The sequence below is a fragment of the Carcharhinus amblyrhynchos genome, chromosome 20, assembly GCF_965287045.1.
Source record: "Carcharhinus amblyrhynchos chromosome 20, sCarAmb.v2.hapA, whole genome shotgun sequence".
Lineage (NCBI taxonomy): Eukaryota > Metazoa > Chordata > Chondrichthyes > Carcharhiniformes > Carcharhinidae > Carcharhinus > Carcharhinus amblyrhynchos.
Window position 1 is genome coordinate 48,390,949 of NC_137343.1, and position 20,077 is coordinate 48,411,025.

The 20,077-nt window shown below is 45.1% G+C and overlaps 1 protein-coding gene across 1 annotated transcript in view; it reads right to left on the reverse strand.

Moving 5' to 3' along the window:
- sfi1 (SFI1 centrin binding protein) overlaps positions 1 to 20,077 on the reverse strand; it is a 148,939-nt gene that overhangs the window by 96,837 nt on the left and 32,025 nt on the right. Inside the window, exons 9-11 of the mRNA XM_080208544.1 lie at positions 14,468 to 14,629; positions 8,699 to 8,769; positions 7,313 to 7,405 (exon numbers count right to left, since the gene is read on the reverse strand). Of these exons, the coding sequence (XP_080064670.1) occupies positions 7,313 to 7,405; positions 8,699 to 8,769; positions 14,468 to 14,629 (326 nt within the window). The remainder of the gene's footprint in view (positions 1 to 7,312; positions 7,406 to 8,698; positions 8,770 to 14,467; positions 14,630 to 20,077) is intronic.

Genomic DNA, 20,077 nt, shown 5'->3' on the forward strand with positions numbered 1-20,077 from the left:
AGCTAGGTGGGAATGTGAGTTGTGAGGAAGGTTTAAAGGGGCTTTAAACCTTAAGGAGATTTAGACAAGCTACATGAGTGGGTAATGGCAGATGGAAAAATGTGAAGTTATCGACTTTAGCAGGAAAAGCAGAAATGCAGAGTATTTCCTGAATGGAGAAAGTTGGGAAGTGTTGATGTCAAAGGAGACCTGAGTGTCTTTGTTCTTAAGTCACTGAAAGCTAACACACAGGTGTCACAAACAATTAGGAAGGCAAATAGCATGTTGGCCTTTATTTTAAGAGGATTTAAATACAGGAGGACATAAGTCTTGCTGCAATTGCATAAAGCCTTAGTGAGGCACAATCACACAAGGCTCGAGTATTGTGTGCAGTTTAGTCTCCTTACCTAAGCAAGGATAGACCTAAGGAGACCATAAGATGTAGGAGCAGAATTAGGCCATTTGGCCCATCAAGCCTGCTCCACCATTCAATCATGGCTGATATGATTCTCATCCCATTCTCATGCTTTCTTCCCATGACTTGCGATCCCCCAATTGATCAAGAACCTATCTATCTCTGTCTTCAAGACACTCAATGATCTGGCCTTCATAGCCTCCGGTGGCAATGATTTCCACAGATTTATCATCCTCTGAGTGAAGAAATTCCTCCTTAGTTCAGTTTTAAAGGGGCGTCCTCTCACTCTGAGGTTGTGCCTTCGAGTTCCAGTTTCTCAAGAGCAAGTGCAAAAAACAAATACTGCGTGTCCCTGATAGGTATGTCCCTGGCAGGCAAGGAGGAAATGGCCAAGTGAGGGAACCATGGTTCACAAAGGAGGTTGAATGGCCTCCTCCTACTGCGATGTTCCTATAATCCTAACAAAAGGCTTGCTCCTGTTAACTACATTCATGAATTGTTAAACAAAAACGGTAGAAATTCCCCTGAACAAATGCCGCTAACATTAAAGAAAGAACAACGGGCAGTTTGGAAGTGAGGAATAAGGCTCTGTTTAATTGAATGGTCCAAATGTTGCTGCAAATCGGATTCAGAACTCAAAAACTGAGTAAAATATTCAGCAAAATGCCTGGAATCAAATCAGCTTTTACATGCCCTGCATCTTAAGGCACTTAATGAAAATGAGAACAATGTAATCACTGATTAAGAATGAGACAGACTTGTTATGTTGTGCTTTCTCGTTATGGATGGATGATGCTGAAGAGGGTCTAACAAAGGAATTTTGCTTCAAACAGCATAATTATAGAGCAACTGAAATCTGCCTATACTGTTCAGATGTTACACAAGTGTCAAGAGAATGTTTTTGTGCACGAATTAATTTATGGTTGATACACAATTACAAGGACATGGTCCCGAGCTGTCAATACCTGATATAATTTACACTGGGTGTTATTACTGTGTTGGCAGTACATGGCATCATTATGTGATGAGGCTCCTCGAAGCTTCTCTTGCTGAAACGAGTACTCTCTTTCCTATACTTACCTTAGATAGTTGAGTGGCAGAGTCCACGTATGGATAGGCTACAGGCAGGTCAAGGACAAGGGTAGTATAGATCCCATTTGCCAGAAGGTGGCATTAAACATGAGCACTGCTGCACAGGAGTCATATGAGGACTTTAAATAGACAGAAGGGAATGCACTCTGAAATGCTGAATGCATTGACAAGCCTGCCAGAAAGACTGTGTTCATTATCAAGGAGCATGCAGGAGTCTCGATCCAACTTGGCACAGGGTCTTACATGGTGCTTGGAAGTGGTGGCCAACTAACGAGAACCTTTCTCGACCAATTCACAACGCAGCGGCTGATGGTTGAGCTTACTGGCACAAAGACTCAGACTATTCGTCATCATGGCTGTGGACGCCAGTGCTCAAAGGAACTTCCAGGTGTCCCTCCATTAGACTGCTAGGATTGCTGAGACACCGGCCCAGGAAGTGGCATCACAGAGCACAAACTTGCTCCATTCACAAGGTGACAACATTCTTCCCGCCGACACTGTCACTCCATTGGCAGCATTCTCTGGCCTGTCAGCCAGCTAGACCAGACTGCTGTCAAGGTTGTGCAGGTGAAGCTGGGCTTGCTGGGCCCAGCGCTATTTGAGGTCACCTTCCAATGCCACTGGCTATCTTCTCCACTGCAAAGCAGCAGCCTTTAACCAGCCTTTAACCTAAGGATCACAGTGCAGAGGAGCACGAGAACAGATGAAGGCTCAGAGAAAAGACACACCAGTGGGATACACAAGAGAAATGAGTTGACTTATGTGTGCAATATGGCCTGGTTTGACCGACAAACTTGTTTTAGAATCTTAATTTGAGTCAATGTTTACATTGTGGCCAATCTGACATTGTGATCATCAGTGACAGATGGGGCGGCACGGTAGCAGAGTGGTTACATAAGAACATAAGAAATAGGAGCAGGAGTAGGCCAACTAGCCCTTCGAGCCTGCCCCGCCATTCAATAAGATTATGGCTGATCTGTCATGGCTCAGTTCCACATTCCCGCCCTCTCCCCATAACACTTAATCCCCTCTCTTATCAAAAACCCATCAACCCGCGTCTTAAAAATATTTAGCGAGGTAGCCTCCACCACTTCAACGGGCAGAGAATTCCAGAGATTCACCACCCTTTGAGTGAAGTAGTTCCTCCTCAACTCCGTTCTAAACCGCCCCCCCCTTTATCTTGAGGCTGTGCCCCCTAGTCCTGCTAATCCTTTCTGAGCGGGAAGAGTCTCTCCACCTCTATCCTATCCATCCCATTCATCATCTTATACGTCTCAATGAGATCTCCCCTCATTCTTCTAAACTCCAACGAGTACAAGCCCAATTTATTCAGCCTCTCCTCATAGCTCAACCCCCTCAACTCCGGCATCAGCCTAGTAAACATCCTCTGCACTCCCTCCAAGGCTTCACAGCTTCAGGGTCCTGGGTTCGATTCCTGGCTCGGGTCACTGTCTGTGTGGAGTTTGCACATTCTCCTCGTGTCTGCGTGGGTTTCCTCCGGGTAAGCCGATTTCCGCCCACAGTCCAAAGGTGTGCGGGTTAGGTTGATTGGCCATGCTAAGAAATTGCCCCTTAGTGTCCATGGATACATAAGTTAGAGGGATCAGTGCGTATAATATGTAGGGTTATGGGGGTAGGGCCTGGGTGGGATTGTGTTCGGTGCAGACTCGATGGGCCGAAGGGCCTCTTTCTGCACTGTAGCGTTCCATGATCTATGATTAGAGCGATGGTAAGGTGCGGGGCTGCTGGTGAACAGGGAAGTGGGGTTGCATTTACTGGGACAGCAGTTAAATGAGTCAATCACAGATGACCAGAAAGGGGCTGTGAACACCTTCTCTTCATTTTCCAACTCCCTTCCTCCTCAGCTGGTCGCCATGTAGTTTTTTTAAATTCATTCATGGGACATGGGTGTCATTGGCTGGCCAGCATTTATTGCTCATCCCTAGTTGCTCGAGGGCAGTTGAGAGTCAACCACATTGCTGTGGCTCTGGAGTCACATGTAGGTCAAACCAGGTAAGGACATTAACGAAACAAACCAGGCATTAACGAAACAAATGGGTTTTTCCAACAATCGTCAATGGTTTCATGGTAATCAGTACAAAACAAAGAACAAAGAACAACCCAGCACGGGAAACAGGCCCTTCGGCCCAACAAGCCCACACCGCCGCATCACCCTACACCTATTCTACCCTGCGTATCTACAAATAGAACCCCTGACTTAGCCAGATTCAGGGGAGAATAGTGTCAATTTGGTAAAACCAATCAGCCTAAGAGCACATCTTTGGGGTGTGGGAGGAAACCGGAGCACCCAGAGGAAACCCACGCAACCACAGGGAGAATGCACAAACTCCCACAGACACAGGCCCAAATCCATGTATCTGCACAGCTAGCAGTGCTAGTCACCGAGCTGTTGCGGCGCCCGTCTACCGGTCCAGGATCAAGTAGATTGTTAATTTCAGATACTTTTTATTGAATTCAATATCCCCCATCTGCCATGGCGGGATTCAAACCGGGGACCTCAGAACATTAGCTGAGCTTCTAGATTAATCTTCCAGTGATAATATCACTAGGCCACCGCCTCCCCCTAAGTTGGTGGCAAGAATGAACCTTCATTGTGGGTTGTGCAGCTTTGCAGCAGACCCACCTCGAGTCTCAATACGTACTCTGCCAAGTGCTGCAGAACTCCTCCAAAACCATTCAGGCAGCATCAGTGTTACTTAAATACCCCAGTGGTCTGATCACATTTCATTCAGCAACATGGTTTTCATTATATGCATGGTGCCTACTTGTGCATCAAGGTATAGGCAAGCTAATGGAGAGGATCATCAAGGATAGGATGTATGAACATCTGGAGCGCTGCAATCTGATCAGGGATACGCAGCATGGCTTCGTTACAGGGAGGTCGTGCCTTACGAATCTAGTGGAATTTTTTGAAGAGGTGACAAAAACGGTTGACGAAGGACAAGCCGTTGATGTCGTCTACATGGATTTCAGTAAGGCGTTTGACAAGGTCCCTCATGGTAGGCTGATAGAAAAGGTGAAGGCTCATGGGATACAAGGCCAGGTATGTAGATGGGTGGAGAACTGGCTTGGGAGGAGGAGACAGCGAGTAGTAGTGGAAGGCTCCTTATCCAATTGGAGGTCTGTCACCAGTGGTGTGCCGCAGGGCTCGGTACTAGGACCTCTTCTATTTGTGGTATATATTAATGACTTGGAAGAGGGGGTAGGTGGTGTGATCAGCAAATTTGCTGATGACACTAAGATGGTTGGATTGGCAGGTACTGAGGAGCAGTGCCTGGCAATGCAACAGGACATAGACAGGCTGGTAGATTGGGCAGATAGATGGCAAATGGAATTTAATCCGGAGAAATGCGAGGTGATGCACTTTGGCCGGAATAATGTGGAGGGGAGTTATACGATAAAAGGTAGAACTATCCGGAGTATAGATACGCAGAGAGACCTGGGGGTGCAAGTGCACAAGTCCCTGAAGGTGTCGTTGCAGGTGCAGAATGTGATGAGGAAAGCGTATGGTATGTTAGCCTTCATAGGAAGAGGTATAGAATATAAGAGTAGGAGTCTGATGTTGCAGTTGTATAGAACGTTGGTTAGGCCTCACTTGGAGTACTGCGTCCAGTTCTGGTCGCCGTACTACCGGAAGGATGTAGAGATCCTGGAGAGAGTGCAGAGGAGATTTACCAGGATGCTGCCTGGTATGGAAGGGCTGTCTTACGAGGAAAGATTGAATGAACTTGGGCTGTTTTCCCTTGAGAGACGTAGGCTGAGGGGGGATCTAATAGAGGTTTATAAGATTATGAAGGGGATAGATAGAGTAAATGGTGGTAAGCTTTTTCCACTATTAGAAATGGATAGAACGAGGGGTCACGGGCTTAGGGTGAGGGGGGCTAGGTATAAGACAAATGTTAGAGGGCAGTTTTTCACGCAAAGGGTAGTGGGGGTGTGGAATGCACTGCCGAGTAAGGTGGTGGAAGCAGGCATGCTAGGGTTGTTTAAGAGTCACTTAGACAGCCACATGAGCGGGCTACATATAGGGGGATATAGTAGGCCTTACTAAACATTGTAGGCTTGGGAATACGTTTTGCCTCAGGATGTTACAGTCTTTGCCTGTTTAATAATGAATTTTTTTGTCTCCACAGGCATTTAAGTCCAGCAAGGGGCATGCATGGGGCAGGTTGTAGTGGGCTGCTCTTGGACGTTGCTTCGGGAGTTGCCTATTGCTTCATGTCGTTAGTGTGCTTAAACTGGACCATCTCGAGGGCACCATGACAGCTCAGAGACTATCTCTGTTGCTGTGCGGACACATGGATTTGGGCCTGTGTCTGTGGGAGTTTGCACGTTCTCCCCGTGGTTGCGTGGGTTTCCTCCGGGTGCTCCGGTTTCCTCCCACATCCCCAAAGATGTGCTTTTAGGCTGATTGATTGGGTACTAAATTGTCCCTAAATTGGACCTCTCTGATCCTCGCACATTAGGCATAGACTAAAATCATGAATAGGACACAGACAGTGGGACGGCGGCACGGGCTCGTTGGGCCGAAGGGCCTGTTTCCTGTGCTGTGTTGTTCTTTGTTTGTTTAATTCGGCACCAGAGCCACGAATGGTGCAGTAAGCGGATAGTCCCCCCCCAGACTGTGCAAATTCAAATGCATCCGATACAAGTGCACAGCAGCAGAACGAAAGCATCATGACTGCTACCAAGATAGCAGGCACTGATCTGCCCATATGTTGAGAACAGGTGCATGCCAGCTGGATGTAAAGGGGGTGGAATCCCTTCTGGTTGTGATACATCAGAATTGACAAGGGTCGGCCACCAAGCAATCTGCAAGCACTCAAAAGTATCCTGCATCTTGGGGAAGTCTACGCAATCTCTATAAAGCAATACACCCGCTCGACCTGCTTCTCTCGAGCAAGACGCAGTGAATTCCTTCCAGCTCCCTTGAAACAGAGTCTCATTCTCCTCCCTTATTCAACAACAGATGGTAAACTGGGAGACTGCACAAAAACCACCTCCTCCAGCCTGAACGGAGTGGGACAAGTTCACCATCACCGTTAACTCCCAGCCACTGGCAATGTCATCCTGACCCTGCAGCTGGGGCTGCAGCAGACAACAAGTTCCAGTTAGCACATACTTCATGAAGCAGGCTGCCGACACAATTCCTCACTGAGGTTCAGGTAGGAGAACTGCTCTCTCAACACACTGGCGCAGTTATTAGCCATGTGCCGAGCCTACTCTACCACTCCATCCCCACCCCACTACTCCCCCTTCCAGCAGTTTGCCCTTCTCGGTGCTACTTCTGCTCATTCACCCCACTATGCTGTCAAATCAACCACCACAGCAACTAATGTGCATATAGCTGATAGTTGGTATTGGTGGCAGTAATTGGAATTACACTTAGCACTTCTGGGTAGAAGGATAACAGAGTTCCCACCTCAATCTCTGCCTAGCATTTTCTGGCAGATAGTGGGTGCGTGGAGGACATCAGATGATCAAAATTTCCAAAACATTTGCTGTGCCCTGCCATTGTGCCCTCAACGTCAAGCTGTCACTTGGCTTTATTTCTTACCCCTATTTTCTTAACCCCTTCACATTTATTTAGCCAGTGACAATGCTCAAGGATTCCAGAGAGCTAAACAACTTCTGTGAGAATTGAAGGGAAACTTGCCTTGATAACAGTAAACAGGTGAAGAAAAGTCCATGTCTTTGTCGTCTGTGGAAGGAGCAGATTTGATGGACCCAATGACCTCTTACTTTAATCTAAGCTTTCCTGCATTATATGCTCAGACTTCCTACAGATAAAGAAGAAACTCTTACCCAAACATGGGACTGTTGGTGTGCAAGGTTATTCAGCATCTGTTTCAGTCGAATGCTCTTCACGTTGAAACTCAGAGCAGTAATACCCGATTGCTGGTAAAAGAGAACAATTTCTTTAAATAACATCTTAGGACAACTACATCTACCAATGCCTCAATGAAACATTCCTCCAAAGTGTCGTCCAGACTCAAAACATTGGTTCTATTCTCTCTTCACAATTGTTGCCAGACCTGCTGAGATTTTTCAGCACTTTCTGTAGATATTGAGAGGTTGTTTCCTCTGACTAGGAAATCTAAAACCATTCAGCAGTGTGATGAGGAGAAGTGCCTTCACTCAGAGGGTTCTGAATCTTTGGAACTGTCAACCCCAGAGGCTGAAACAGAAAGACTTCTGGTATGGGATTTTCCAGCCGCGCTCACCCCAAAACTGGAAAATCCAGCCCAAGGTCAATGGACCTTTGCATGGTCTGAGTCCCACTCATGGCAGGCGGGACAGGAAAATTCTGTACTTGCTCTGAGGGAATCGAGGCATATGAAGAGCGACAGGAAAAGCAGAGTTGAAGCTGAAAAACGGCCACAATTATCTTGAGTGGCAGAGCAGGCTTTGAAAGATCTGGTGTACCCTTGTTCCTATTTCTTCTGGTTTTATTTTTTTATGAGCCGAGAGATGACTTCGCTTACGACATATTCCACAAATGGTTTACTGAAACTGTCAAAGCTTGGAAGCTTGAGAGAGATCTGTGGGACATAGTACAGTCCCTACAATTTATGTGTACCTTTGACAATGTTGAGGGAAGCAGTGATGGAGTAACTATGCTGTTTGTTAGAAACAGAACAGAAGTAGCAAGCATTACCACCCCTGAAACATGTTCTGCCATTCAATTAGATCATGGCTGATCTACATCTTAACTCCATCTGTCTGTTCGGGTTTTATAACTCGTTAGTAGTCTTGCTGACCAAAACATATTTTTGAAGGGCAATTCCAGATTTTCACCAGCCTCTGTGGCAAGCACTTGCCTGACACAACTGCAGCTAAAATTTTAATGTTATGCTCCTTCTCCAAGAAGGAAAACAGTATCTGTTGACCTCATCAAATATCTTAATCATATTCAACACCTCAATTAAATTACCCTCGAATCTAATTTACTCAGGGAATAACAAACCTACGGAACCTGTCCTCATAATTAAATCCAATGCAGCTGGGATGTGCAGAGGTCAAACAGTCCAGAGCTTTGCATTACTGAATATCAAAGTAAGTTGCTGATAACTGAGATATTAATTCACTCACTGAGTAAAACAAGCATGTATGTACAGAGCAGGCCAAACCCAGTTGCAATGCAGTACAAGATTTAACGTGTGTGCGTGTGCGCGTGCGCTGATGTCTTACCAGCAAGTGGTGGCGATAGTGGTCTTGCGCCAATTTGCTCAGCTTGTCCTTTTCAGCACGAAGAGAAACATCTGGACTGAAGTTAAGTCGTTCACAGCCGACATGCAATTTAGTTAACATCTTGAACTTCGCAGATGAGTGGACAGTACACAAGGGAGACAAAACAGATGCACCAGAAATGGACAGAAATCGTGAAGAAAAATAAACATATGTCTAGACAGCAGTTTAAAGAGATTAAAAATATTCACCAAATCCTGATATCTATGTGCCTCTTGGCAATACGTTTAATTCTCATCAAATGGCACACTGTTACAATTCCTAACATTACAGTTCCAAAATGAAACCAACAACATACTGGAGTACAGGAGAGACAGAGAATCTGCTGAACTGGTGGGACGAAAATAATCCCTCCCTCAATGTCAACAAAACGAAAGAGATAATCAGCAGCTTCAGGAAGCATAGTAAAGGACACGTCCCTGTCTACATCAATAGTGACGAAGTAGAAACGGTCGAGAGCTTCAAGTTTTTAGGTGTCCAGATCACCAACAATCTGTCCTGGTCCCTCCATGCTGATGCCATACTTAAAAAAGCCCACCAATGCCTCTACTTTCTCAGGAGGCTAAGGAAATTTGGCATGTCCGTACGACACTTACCAACTTTTAAAGATGTACCACAGGAAGCATTCATTCTGGTTGTATCACAGCTTGGTGTAGTTCCTGCTCTGTTCAAGGCCACAAGAAACTAAAAGGGTCATGAACAAAGCCTAGTCCATCACTCAAACCAGCTTCCCACCCATTGACACGGTCTACACTTCCTAGCAACTAGCACAATTACGTACCCCACGTACCCTGGACATCCTCTCTTTCACCACCTTTTTCCATCGGGATAAAGATACAGAAGTCTGAGGACACATACCAACCAACACAAGAACAGTTTCTTCCCTGCTGCCGTCACTTTTGAATGAACCTACCTTGCATGAAGTTGATCTTTCTCTACACCCTAGCTATGACTGTAATGGTACATTTTGCACTCTCTCCTTTCCTTCTCTACGTAGGGTATGCTTTATCTGTAAAGCACGCAAGAAACAATACTTTTCACTGTATCCCAATACATGTGACAATAATAAATCAAATCAAAGTAATGCAATCCCCATTATTACTACCAGTTGCCCCACTCTCCTTGTTCAGAGTTCCACTGACCGCCATTCAAATTTTGCTAACATTGTTTAAAGTTAAAGTTTATTTATTAGTCACAAGTAGGCTTACATGAACACTGCAATGAAGTTACTGTGCTAATCCCCTAGTCGCCACATTCCAGCACCTGTTCAGGTACACTGACGGAGAATTTAACACGGCCAATGCACCTAACCAACACATCTTTCAGGCTATGGGTGGAAACCGGAGCACCTGGAGGAAACCCACACAGAGACAGGGAGAACTTACAGACTCCACACAGACAATGATCCAAGCCGGGAATCGGTCCCGGGTCCCTGGTGCTGTGAGGGACAACTAACCACTATGCCACTGTGATGTCCCAATCAACTCCCACTTATGACAGTCAACTCCTTGCTAACATTAAAAATTGGTCTGAAGCCATGGCAGCACGAGTCCACTTCCCAGAACTTGATCTGATGGTTGCAGGACATCTTTCTGGGACAGCTTGAACAGCTGGAAGCTATGGTACCAACAACATCGGGAGGAAGAGCGATGAAGTACAGAAAACAGATTTTAGTGAGTTAAGGAAATTACAAAGCAAGGCCTCAAGAGCAGTGATCTCAGGGTTATTCCCTCATGCTTGTGGACTTATGGAGAGGAGGAGTACTTGAGTGAAATAGTGGCTGGAGAATTGGTATAGAAGCAAGGGCATCAGATTTCTGCGACTGGTTCTGGGTCAAGTGATACCTATACAAGATGGATGAGCTATACCATAACAGGACTGGGACCATCGTCCTTGTAAGGGGATTTGCTGCTGGGGAAAGTTCAAACTAGCTTGTCAGTGTAGTAGGAACCAAGAGGTAGCTCAAATTAGAAGAAAACAAAGTTGATAACAGAAAATGGAGAAGTAGTAAACAAAATTAGAAGGCAGGCAAAGCAAAGCGAGCAGCAACTAGGCTTGGAATGCAGAACAATATCAACAAGACAACATTAAAGGCATTTTACCCAAATAAATACAGCATTTACAACAAGATAGATGATTTAAAGGCACAAACAGAGGTAAACGGGTATAGTCTAATTGCTACTTCAGAAAAGTGACCAAGATTGGGAATTGAATATTCAAGGATATTCAATGCTTCAGAAGGACACACAAGAAAGGAACGGAGGTGGAGTTGCGCTGATAATAAGGGATGGGATCAGTGCAGTTGTAAGGGAGGATCTGAGATCAGAAGAACAACATGTGCAATCTGTTTGGATGCAACTAAAAAATAGCAATGGGCGGCAGACGTTGGTTGGAGTTGTGTACAGACGACGAGTAGTAACGGTGATGTGGGGTGTGGTATGAGTCAGATGAGAGAAGCACATAACATAAGCAATACAGTAATCACAGCTGACTTCAATCTGCACATAAACTGGGTGAACCTAACGAACACTGATGCTGTGGAGGGTGTGTTTTGGAGAATGTAAGGGATGGTTTTCTAGAGCTGTATGTTAAGAAACCAGCTATTTTATATCTAGTGTTATGTAATGAAAAAGGCTAATTAGTAATCTGGCTGTAAACAGTGGCAGAGTCATTAGCACTGCTGCCTCAGGTTCAATTCCGGCCTTGGGTGACAGCCTGTGTGCAGTTTGCACATTCTCCCCATGTCTGCATGGGTTTCCTCCCGATGCTCCAGTTTCCTCCCACAGCCCAAAGATATCCAGGATAGGTGGATTAACCATAATGAATTGCCGCTTAGTGTCCCAAGATGTGCAGATTAGGGGGATTCATGGGGTAAACATGTGGGGTTACAGGCATAGGGCCTGGGTGAGATACTCTGTTGGAAAGTCAGTGCAAGCTCAATGAGCAGAATGGTCTCCTTCTGCACCTTAAGGATTCTGTCAATCTATGATTATGATAGAGAGATAGCTCAATTTGAAGCCAGAAGGTTAAAGTTGAATACAGGAAATTATCAAGACATGATGGACAAATTGGCTGAGGTGGATTGGGAAAATACGTCAAAAGGTATGACTGTGTACAGGCAATGGAGAGGCCTTAAAGAACTAGTGCATAGTTTACAGCAACTATACATTCCTGCAAAGCACTAAAATCTAAAAAAAAGTGTCAGTCAACAATGGCTGACAAAAGTTAAAGATTGTATAAAATTAAGAGAAGGCCATGAACATGCCAAAGTTAGTAGCATACCTGAAGATTGGAATACAGCAAAGAAGGACTCAAATTGACAAAAGGGAGAATGTAATCTTAATGTAAACCAAGAAAAAACATAAAAATAACTGTAAAAGCTTCTACAGGTACAGAAAACAGAAACATTTAGCACGTGTATCCATTACATACAGAGTCAAGTGGATTTATAATAGGGAACAGAGAAATGGCACTAGGAACACACAGGAAATCTCTCATAATTAGAAGGCACAGTAGTTAGTACTGCTGCCTCACAGCGCCAGGGACCTGGGTTCAATTCCTGGCTTGGGTCACTGTCTGTGTGGAGTTTGTATGTTCTCACCGTGTTTGTGTGGGTTTCCTCTAGGTACTCCGATTTCTCCCCACAGTCTGAAGATGTGAGGATTAGGTGCATTGGCCATGCTAAATTCTCCCACAGTGTACCCCAACAGATGCCGAAGTTTGGCGACTAGGGGATTTTCACAGTAACTTCACTGCAGTGTGAATGTTAAGTGTACTTCTGACTAATAAATAAATAAGCTTGAAAAAATATTAGTATTAATACAAAATTCCCCACAATTAAGAAGGGAGTGAGAGAGTAAACAGCAAACCACTGGCCCAGTAACTGGACATCAATAGTAAGGAAAATACTAGAATCGACTCTAAAGGATGTGATAAATGAATGCTTAGATAATAACAATCTCGTTGGGCATAGCCAGCATGGATTTATAAATGGGAAATTATTATTGATGAAATTGTTGGAATTTTTTTTGAGGATGTTACCAACAAAATTTATAAATGAGAGTCAACGTATACTTGGATTTTCAGAAAGCTGGTGATACAGTCCCCCACAGGAGGCTGATTAGCAAAATTAAAGCACATGGAATAGAAGGCAATATACTGGTGTGGATTAAGGATTGGCTAACAGGCAGAAAACAGAGAGTAGGAATAAACTGGTCATTCTCACGCTGGCAGGCTGTGGCTAGTGAGGTGCCGCAAGGATCAGTACTGGGATCCCAGCTGTTCACAATATATATCCATGATTTGGGTGTGGGGGCCAAATGCAATCTTTCCAAGTTCACAGGTGATACAAAGCTAGGTGGGAATGTGCGTTGAGGAAGATGCAAATTGGCTTCGATTTGGACCTGATGAGTAGGCGCAAACATCACAGATGGAATATAATGTGGTAAGATGTGAGGTTATCTACTTTGGTAGGACCAGCAGATATGCAGAGTATTTCTTAGATAGGAGATTAGAAAGCATAGATTCAGGAGGAGGTCTGGATGTCATTATTAATTAGACACTGAAAGCTAACATGCAGCAAGTAAGCAATTCCGAAGCTAATGGTCTGTTAGCCTTTATTGCAAGAGGATTTGAGTACAGGATTAGCAAAGTCTGGTTTCAGTTGTGTAGAAACTTGGTTAGACCGCACCTGGAGTAATGTGTGCAGGTTTTGTCCCCTTATCTTAGAAATGATATTACTGCCATAGAGAGAGTGCAGCAAAAGTTCACCAGACTTCTTCCAGAGATGGCGGGACTGTTACGAAGAGAGATTGGGCAAACTGGGCCTGGATCCTCTAGAATTTTGAAGAATGGGAGGTAATCTCATTGAAAGTACAAAATACTTAAAAGGAATAGACAAGATAGATGGAGGTAAGATGTTTCCTCTGGTTGGAGAGTCTAGAACCAGGGGTCAGAATTTCAAAATAACAGGGAAGACACTTAGGATTGAGATGAGAAGTTTTTTACTCAGAGGATGAATCTTCAGAATTCTCTACCCCAGAAAGCTACATAAGCTCAGTCATTCAGTAGGTTTAAAAGAGAGATTGACAGATTTCAAGATATCAGTGACGTAAAAGGATATGGAGATAGTGTGGGGAAAAAAAACACTGAAGTGAATGATCGGCCATGATCGTATTGATGGTGGCACAAACTCAATGGGCTGAATAGCCCACTTTTGTTCCTATATTCCTATTTCATGCTGTCCCTTTTGGACGAACACAAAGTTGCAACTTTCGGCAAACTCTAGAATCCATCGTTAGCATCTTCATGAACAAAGATACTGCAGTTCTTTACATACTTTTGTCCCCTGCAATTTAAATGTACTTGACAAGAGTGGTCTATAAAGAATAATCATGTAATGTTCACATCAGTTTGTAATCTTGTGATTTCTAACACCCTCTTTTATGATGGTCATCTTTCTCATGTAGGGCACAGCCTCTCCTCAGGCAATGACTGAGCTGATGTGCATTTTGTCACACCGTTTTTATTACAGCTGCAGATTCCCCTTTGCTGCTAAGATCGATTTATTCCACATCATGATATATTTTAAACATTTTCAGCCATTCAGAATGATCCCACTGATCTGAAAAATGAGTAAACGGCTCAACTTGTCCCTAGAATGCACAAGAACAAAAGAATTCCAAGTCCGTGGATTTTAGACTGAAAGGATACAGTGATTCCAGTGGGTGAATATCCTCCGCAGAGTGCTCCTTCTGCCCAGTTCACAGATGTGACTCTCGTACGCACGGACACTTCTCCGAAGACACCAGGCTGAATGCCATGATGAAAAGTACCGCTGCACAACACAACTTTTATAAACCTGTTCAGCCAACCCTGCACAACAGAGAGTGGAAAACAAAGTCACCGCTAATATTTAGATGGGAAGGAGTGGGGCTGGTTGAATGGGATGATGGAGGTGGGGGAGGGAGCAAGAAGTGCAAGGGACGTTGAGGTGGGGATGAGGCAGGAAGGGGAGTGGGATGGGTGTGGCGGTGGCGGTGGCGGTGGTGGGGGGAGTGCTTCAACACCTCTAACCCATTCTGCCACATCTGCTCTGATGTTACAACCTTCCGTACCGGTGTCTCTGCTATGTTTTTTTTCCTCCTCAACTGAGGTTTCCCCACCATTGCAGGTGACTGGGCCCCGACTACGTGTGTCCAATTTCCTGCATTATCGCTTTCACCCCTTCCTCTCCCTCTCAGAACTATGGTAGGGTTTCCCTGTAGCTATCTGGTCCAATCATTACTTTAACGACCTCGAGCAAATCCTTGCCTTCACATTGAGAGTAACCTCCACAGTGTCGTGTGGCCCTATCACCATGCTAAATGGAACAGACTTCAAACAGATCGAGCAACAGAAGGCTGGGCATCCATGAGGCGCTGTGGGCCATCAACAGAAGCAGAATTGTACTCCAGCACAGTCTGTAACCTCATGGCCCAGCATATCCCCCAAGCAACCATTACCACCAACCCAGGGAATCAACTCTGGTTCAATGGAAGAGATGATGTGGGTATGCCGGCTAACCCCGAAAGCTTGTGAGTATATTATCAAATAAATAGGTTGGACTAAAACCTGGTGTTGTCAGACTTTTTTCAATGGAAGAGTGCAGGAGGGCATGCCAGGAACAGCACCAGACATACCTAAAAACGAGGACTATTTCTGCGAGCCAAACAGCAAGCGATAAACAGAGCTAAACCATCCCAATGGATCTGATCTAAGCTCTGCAGTCATGAACGGTGGTGGACAATGAAACAACTCACTGGAGGAGGAGGCTCCACAAATATCTTCATCCTCAATGATGGAGGATCCCAGTACATCAGTGTAAAAGATAAAGCTGAAGTATTTGCAGTGACCTTCAGCCAGGAGTGAGTGGGTGATCCATCTCGGCCTCCTCCAGTGGTCTCCAGGCAATGTGATTCACTCCAAGCGATATTAAGAAACAGTCGGAGGCACTGGATGCTGCAAAGGCAGCGAGTCCTGGTAACATTCTAGCAATAGTATGGAAGCAAGGTAGGAATAACAGCAAAACAGACTATTACTTAAATGGTAAAAAATTGCAGCATGCTGCTGAGAGAGGGAACTGGGTGTCCTTGTGCAAGAATCTCAAGAAGTTGGTTTGCAGGTGCAGCAGGTAATTAAGGCAAATGGAATTTGTTTCTTTGTTGCTCAAGGGATGGAGTTTAAAAAACAGCAAGGTTATGTTGCAACTGTATAAGGTGCTGGCGAGATCACATCTGGGGTTACTGTGTACAGTTTTGGTCTCTTTACATGAGAAAGGATATACCAGCACTGGAGGGAGTTCAGAGGAGATTCACTAGATCGATTCCAGAGTTGAGAGGTTGGCTTATGAGGAGAGACTGAGTAGACTGGGGCTATACTCATTGGAATTCAGAAGAATGAGGGAAGATTTTGTAGAAACATATAAGATTATGAACGGAATAGATAAGATAGAAGCAAGGAAGTTGTTTTCATTGGCAGGTGAAACTAGAACTAGGGGACATAGCCTCAAAATAAGGGGAAGCAGATTTAGGACTGAGTTGAGGAGGAAATTCCTCACACAAAGGGTTGTGAATCTGTGGAATTTCCTGCCCAGCGAAGCAGTTGAGGCTCCCTCATTGAATATTTTTAAGGCAAGGATAGATAAATTTCTGAACAATAAAGGAATTAAGGGTTATGGTGAGCGGGCAGGTAAGTGGAGCTGAGTCCATGAAAAGATCAGCCATGATTTTACTGAATGGCGGAGCAGGCTCGAGGGGCCAGATGGCCTACTCCTGCTCCTAGTTCTTAAGACTTGTGCTCCAGAACTTGCCACTCCCCTAGTCAAACTCTTCTAGCACAGTTACAACACTGGCACCTACCCAACAATGTGGAAAATTGCTGAGGTATGTCCTGTACACGAAAAGCTGGACAAATCCAGCCCAGCCAATTTCCATCCAGTCTACTCTTGGTCATCAGTAAAGTGATGGAAAGGGTTACCAACAGTGCTATCAAGCAGCACCTGCTCAGAAATAGCCTGCTCACTGACACCCAGTTTGGGTTTCATAGAAACATAGAAGATTGGAGCAGGGGGAGGCCATTTGGCCCTTCGAGTCTGTTCCACCATTCATTACAACCATGGCTGATCGTCCAACTCAATAACCGAATCCTGCTTTTTCCTCATAACCTTCGATTCCATTCACCCCAAGTGCTATATCCAGCCGTCTCTTGAATGTATTCAATGTTTTGGCATCAACTACTTCCTGTGGTAATGAATTCCACAGGCTCACCACTCTCTGGGTGAAGAAATGTCTCCTCACCTCCGTCCTAAAAGGTCCACCCCGAATCCTCAGACTGTGACCCCTGGTTCCGGACTCCCCCACCATTGGAAACATCCTCCCTGTATCGACTCTGTCTAGACCTGTTAGGATTTTATATGTGTCTATGAGATCCCCTCCCATTCATCTGAATTCCAGTGAAAACAATCCTAACCTAATCAGTCTCTTCTCATACATCAGTCCCATCATTCCTGAATCACCTGGTAAACCTTCGCTGCACTCCCTCGAGAGCAAGAACATCCTTCCTCAGGAAAGGAGACCAAAACTGCACACAATACTCTGGGTATGGCCTCACCAAGGCCCTGTATAATTGCAACAACACATCGCTGCTCCTGTACTCGAAACCTCTCACAATGAAGGCCAACATATCATTTGCCTTCTTTACCGCCTGCTGTACCTGCATGCTTACCTTCAGTGACTGGTGCATAAGGACACCAAGGCCCCGCTGCACAGTCCCCTCTCCCAATTTACAGCCACTCAGGTAGTAACCTGCCTTCTTGTTTTTTGCTTCCAAAGTGAACAACCTCATACTTAGCCAAATTATACTCCATCTGCCATTGATTAGCCCACTCACCCAAGCTGTCCAGAACATTCTGAAGGATCTCTGCATCCGTGTCAAAGTTCACCCTCCGACCCAACTTGGTATCATTTTCAAACTTTGAGATGTTACATTTTGTTCCTGCATCCAAATCATTAATATATATTGTGAATAGCTGGAGTCCCAGCTCTGATCTCTGTTGCACCCCACTAGTTACTGCCTGCCAATTTAAAAAGCATCCATTAATTCCCACTCTTTGTTTCCTCTCTGCCAACCGATTTTCTATCCATCTCAGTACATTTTCCCCCAATCCCATGCTCTTTAATCTTGCATGATAATCTCTCGTGTGGGACTTTGCCAAATGCTTTAAGTCCATTATACCACATCAACTGGCTTCCCCTTATCAACTCTAATAGTTACACAGAACAAAGAACGAAGAAAATTACAGCACAGGAACAGGCCCTTCAAGCCTGCGCCGACCATGCCATCCGACTGAACTAAAACCCCCAAGCCTTCCAGGAACCATATCCCTCTATTCCCATCCTATTCACGTATTTGTCAAGACGTCCCTTAAAAGTCATTATGTAACCGCTTCCACTACCTCCCCCGGCAACGTTCCAGGCACCCACTACTCTGTGTAAAAAATCTGCCTCGTACATCTCCTTTAAACCTTGCCCCTCACACCTTATGTCTGTGCCCCCAAGTAATTGACCCTTCCACCCTTAAATTGGCAGAAAAAGTTTCTGACTATCCACATTGTCCATGCCTTTCATTACCTTGTAGACTTCTAACAGGTCTCCCCTCAACCTCCGTTATTCCAGTGAGAACAAACCAAGTGTCTCCCACCTCTCCTCATAGCTAATGCCCTCCACACCAGGCAACATCCTGGTAAATCTCTTCTGTACCCTCTCCAAAGCCTCCACATCCTTCTGGTAGTGTGGCGACCAGAATTGAACGTTATATTCCAAGTGCAGCCTAACTAAGGTTCTATAAAGCTGCAACATGACTTAATTTTTAAACTCAATGCCCCGGCCGATGAAGCAAGCATGCCGTATGCCTTCTTGACTACCTTCTCCACCTGCATTAACACTTTCAGTGACCCGTGTACCTGTACACCCAGATTCCTTCGCCTATCAAGGTTCTTAAGAGTTCTGCCATTTACTGTATATTGCCTATCTGTATTAGACCTTCCAAAATGCATTCCCTCACATTTATCCGGATTAATCTCCATCTGCCATCCCTCCACCCAAGTCCCCAATTGACCTAAATCCTGTATCCTTTGATGGTCCTCATCGCTATCTGCAAATCCACCAACCTTTGTGTCATCCACAAACTCACTAATCAAACCAGTTACGTTTTCCTCCAAATCATTTATATATAATGGAAACAGCAAAGGTCCCAGCACTGATCCCTGAAGAATGCCACTTGTCACAGCCCTCCATTCAGAAACACACCCTTCCACTGTCACCCTGTCTTTGACTGAACCAGTTTTGTATCCACCTTGCCAGTGCACTTCAGCTTCTGCACCAGTCTGCCGTGAGGGACCTTGTCAAAGGCCTTATTGAAGTCCATGTAGACAACATCAACTGCTCACCTTCATCAATCATCTTCGTCACTTCCTTGAAAAACTCAATCAAGTTTGTGAGACACGACCTCCCTTTCACAAAACCATGTTGCCTCTCACTAATACATCCACTTTCTTCCCAAGTGGGAATAAATCCTAACTCGAAGAATCCTCTCCAATACTTTCTCTACCACTGATGTCAGGTTCACTGGCCTGCAATTACCTGGGTTATTCTTGCTACCCTTCTTAAACAAAGGAACAACATTGGCTATTCTCCAGTCCTCTGGGACTTCCCCTGTAATGTGGAGGTGCCGGCATTGGACTGGGGTTAACACAGTAAGAAGTCTCACAACACCAGGTTAAAGTCCAACAGGTTTATTTGGTAATACAAACCACTAGCTTTCGGGGCGCTGCCCCTTCATCAGGCACTTCCCCACTTGGGGAACACTTCAGCGATCATGGGCATTCGGCCTCTGATCTTCAGGTAAGCGTTCTCCAAGCCGGCTTTCACGACACACGACAGCGCAGAGTCGCTGAGCAGAGACTGATAGCCAAGTTCCGCACGCATGAGGACGGCCTCAACTGGGATCTTAGGTTCATGTCACACTATCTGTAACCCCCATGGCTTGCCTGGGCTTGTAAAATCTCACTAACTGTCCTGGCTGGAGACAATACACATCTCTTTAACCTGTGCTTAACCCTCTTTCCACGCACATTGTCTGTACCTTTAAGACTTGATTAAGACTTGGACTCGCATTCCAACCATTATTTTGTAAATTGAGTTTGTGTCTTTATATGCCCTGTTTGTGAACAGAACCCCCACTTACCAGATGATGGGGCAGTGCTCCGAAAGCAGTGGCTTGGTG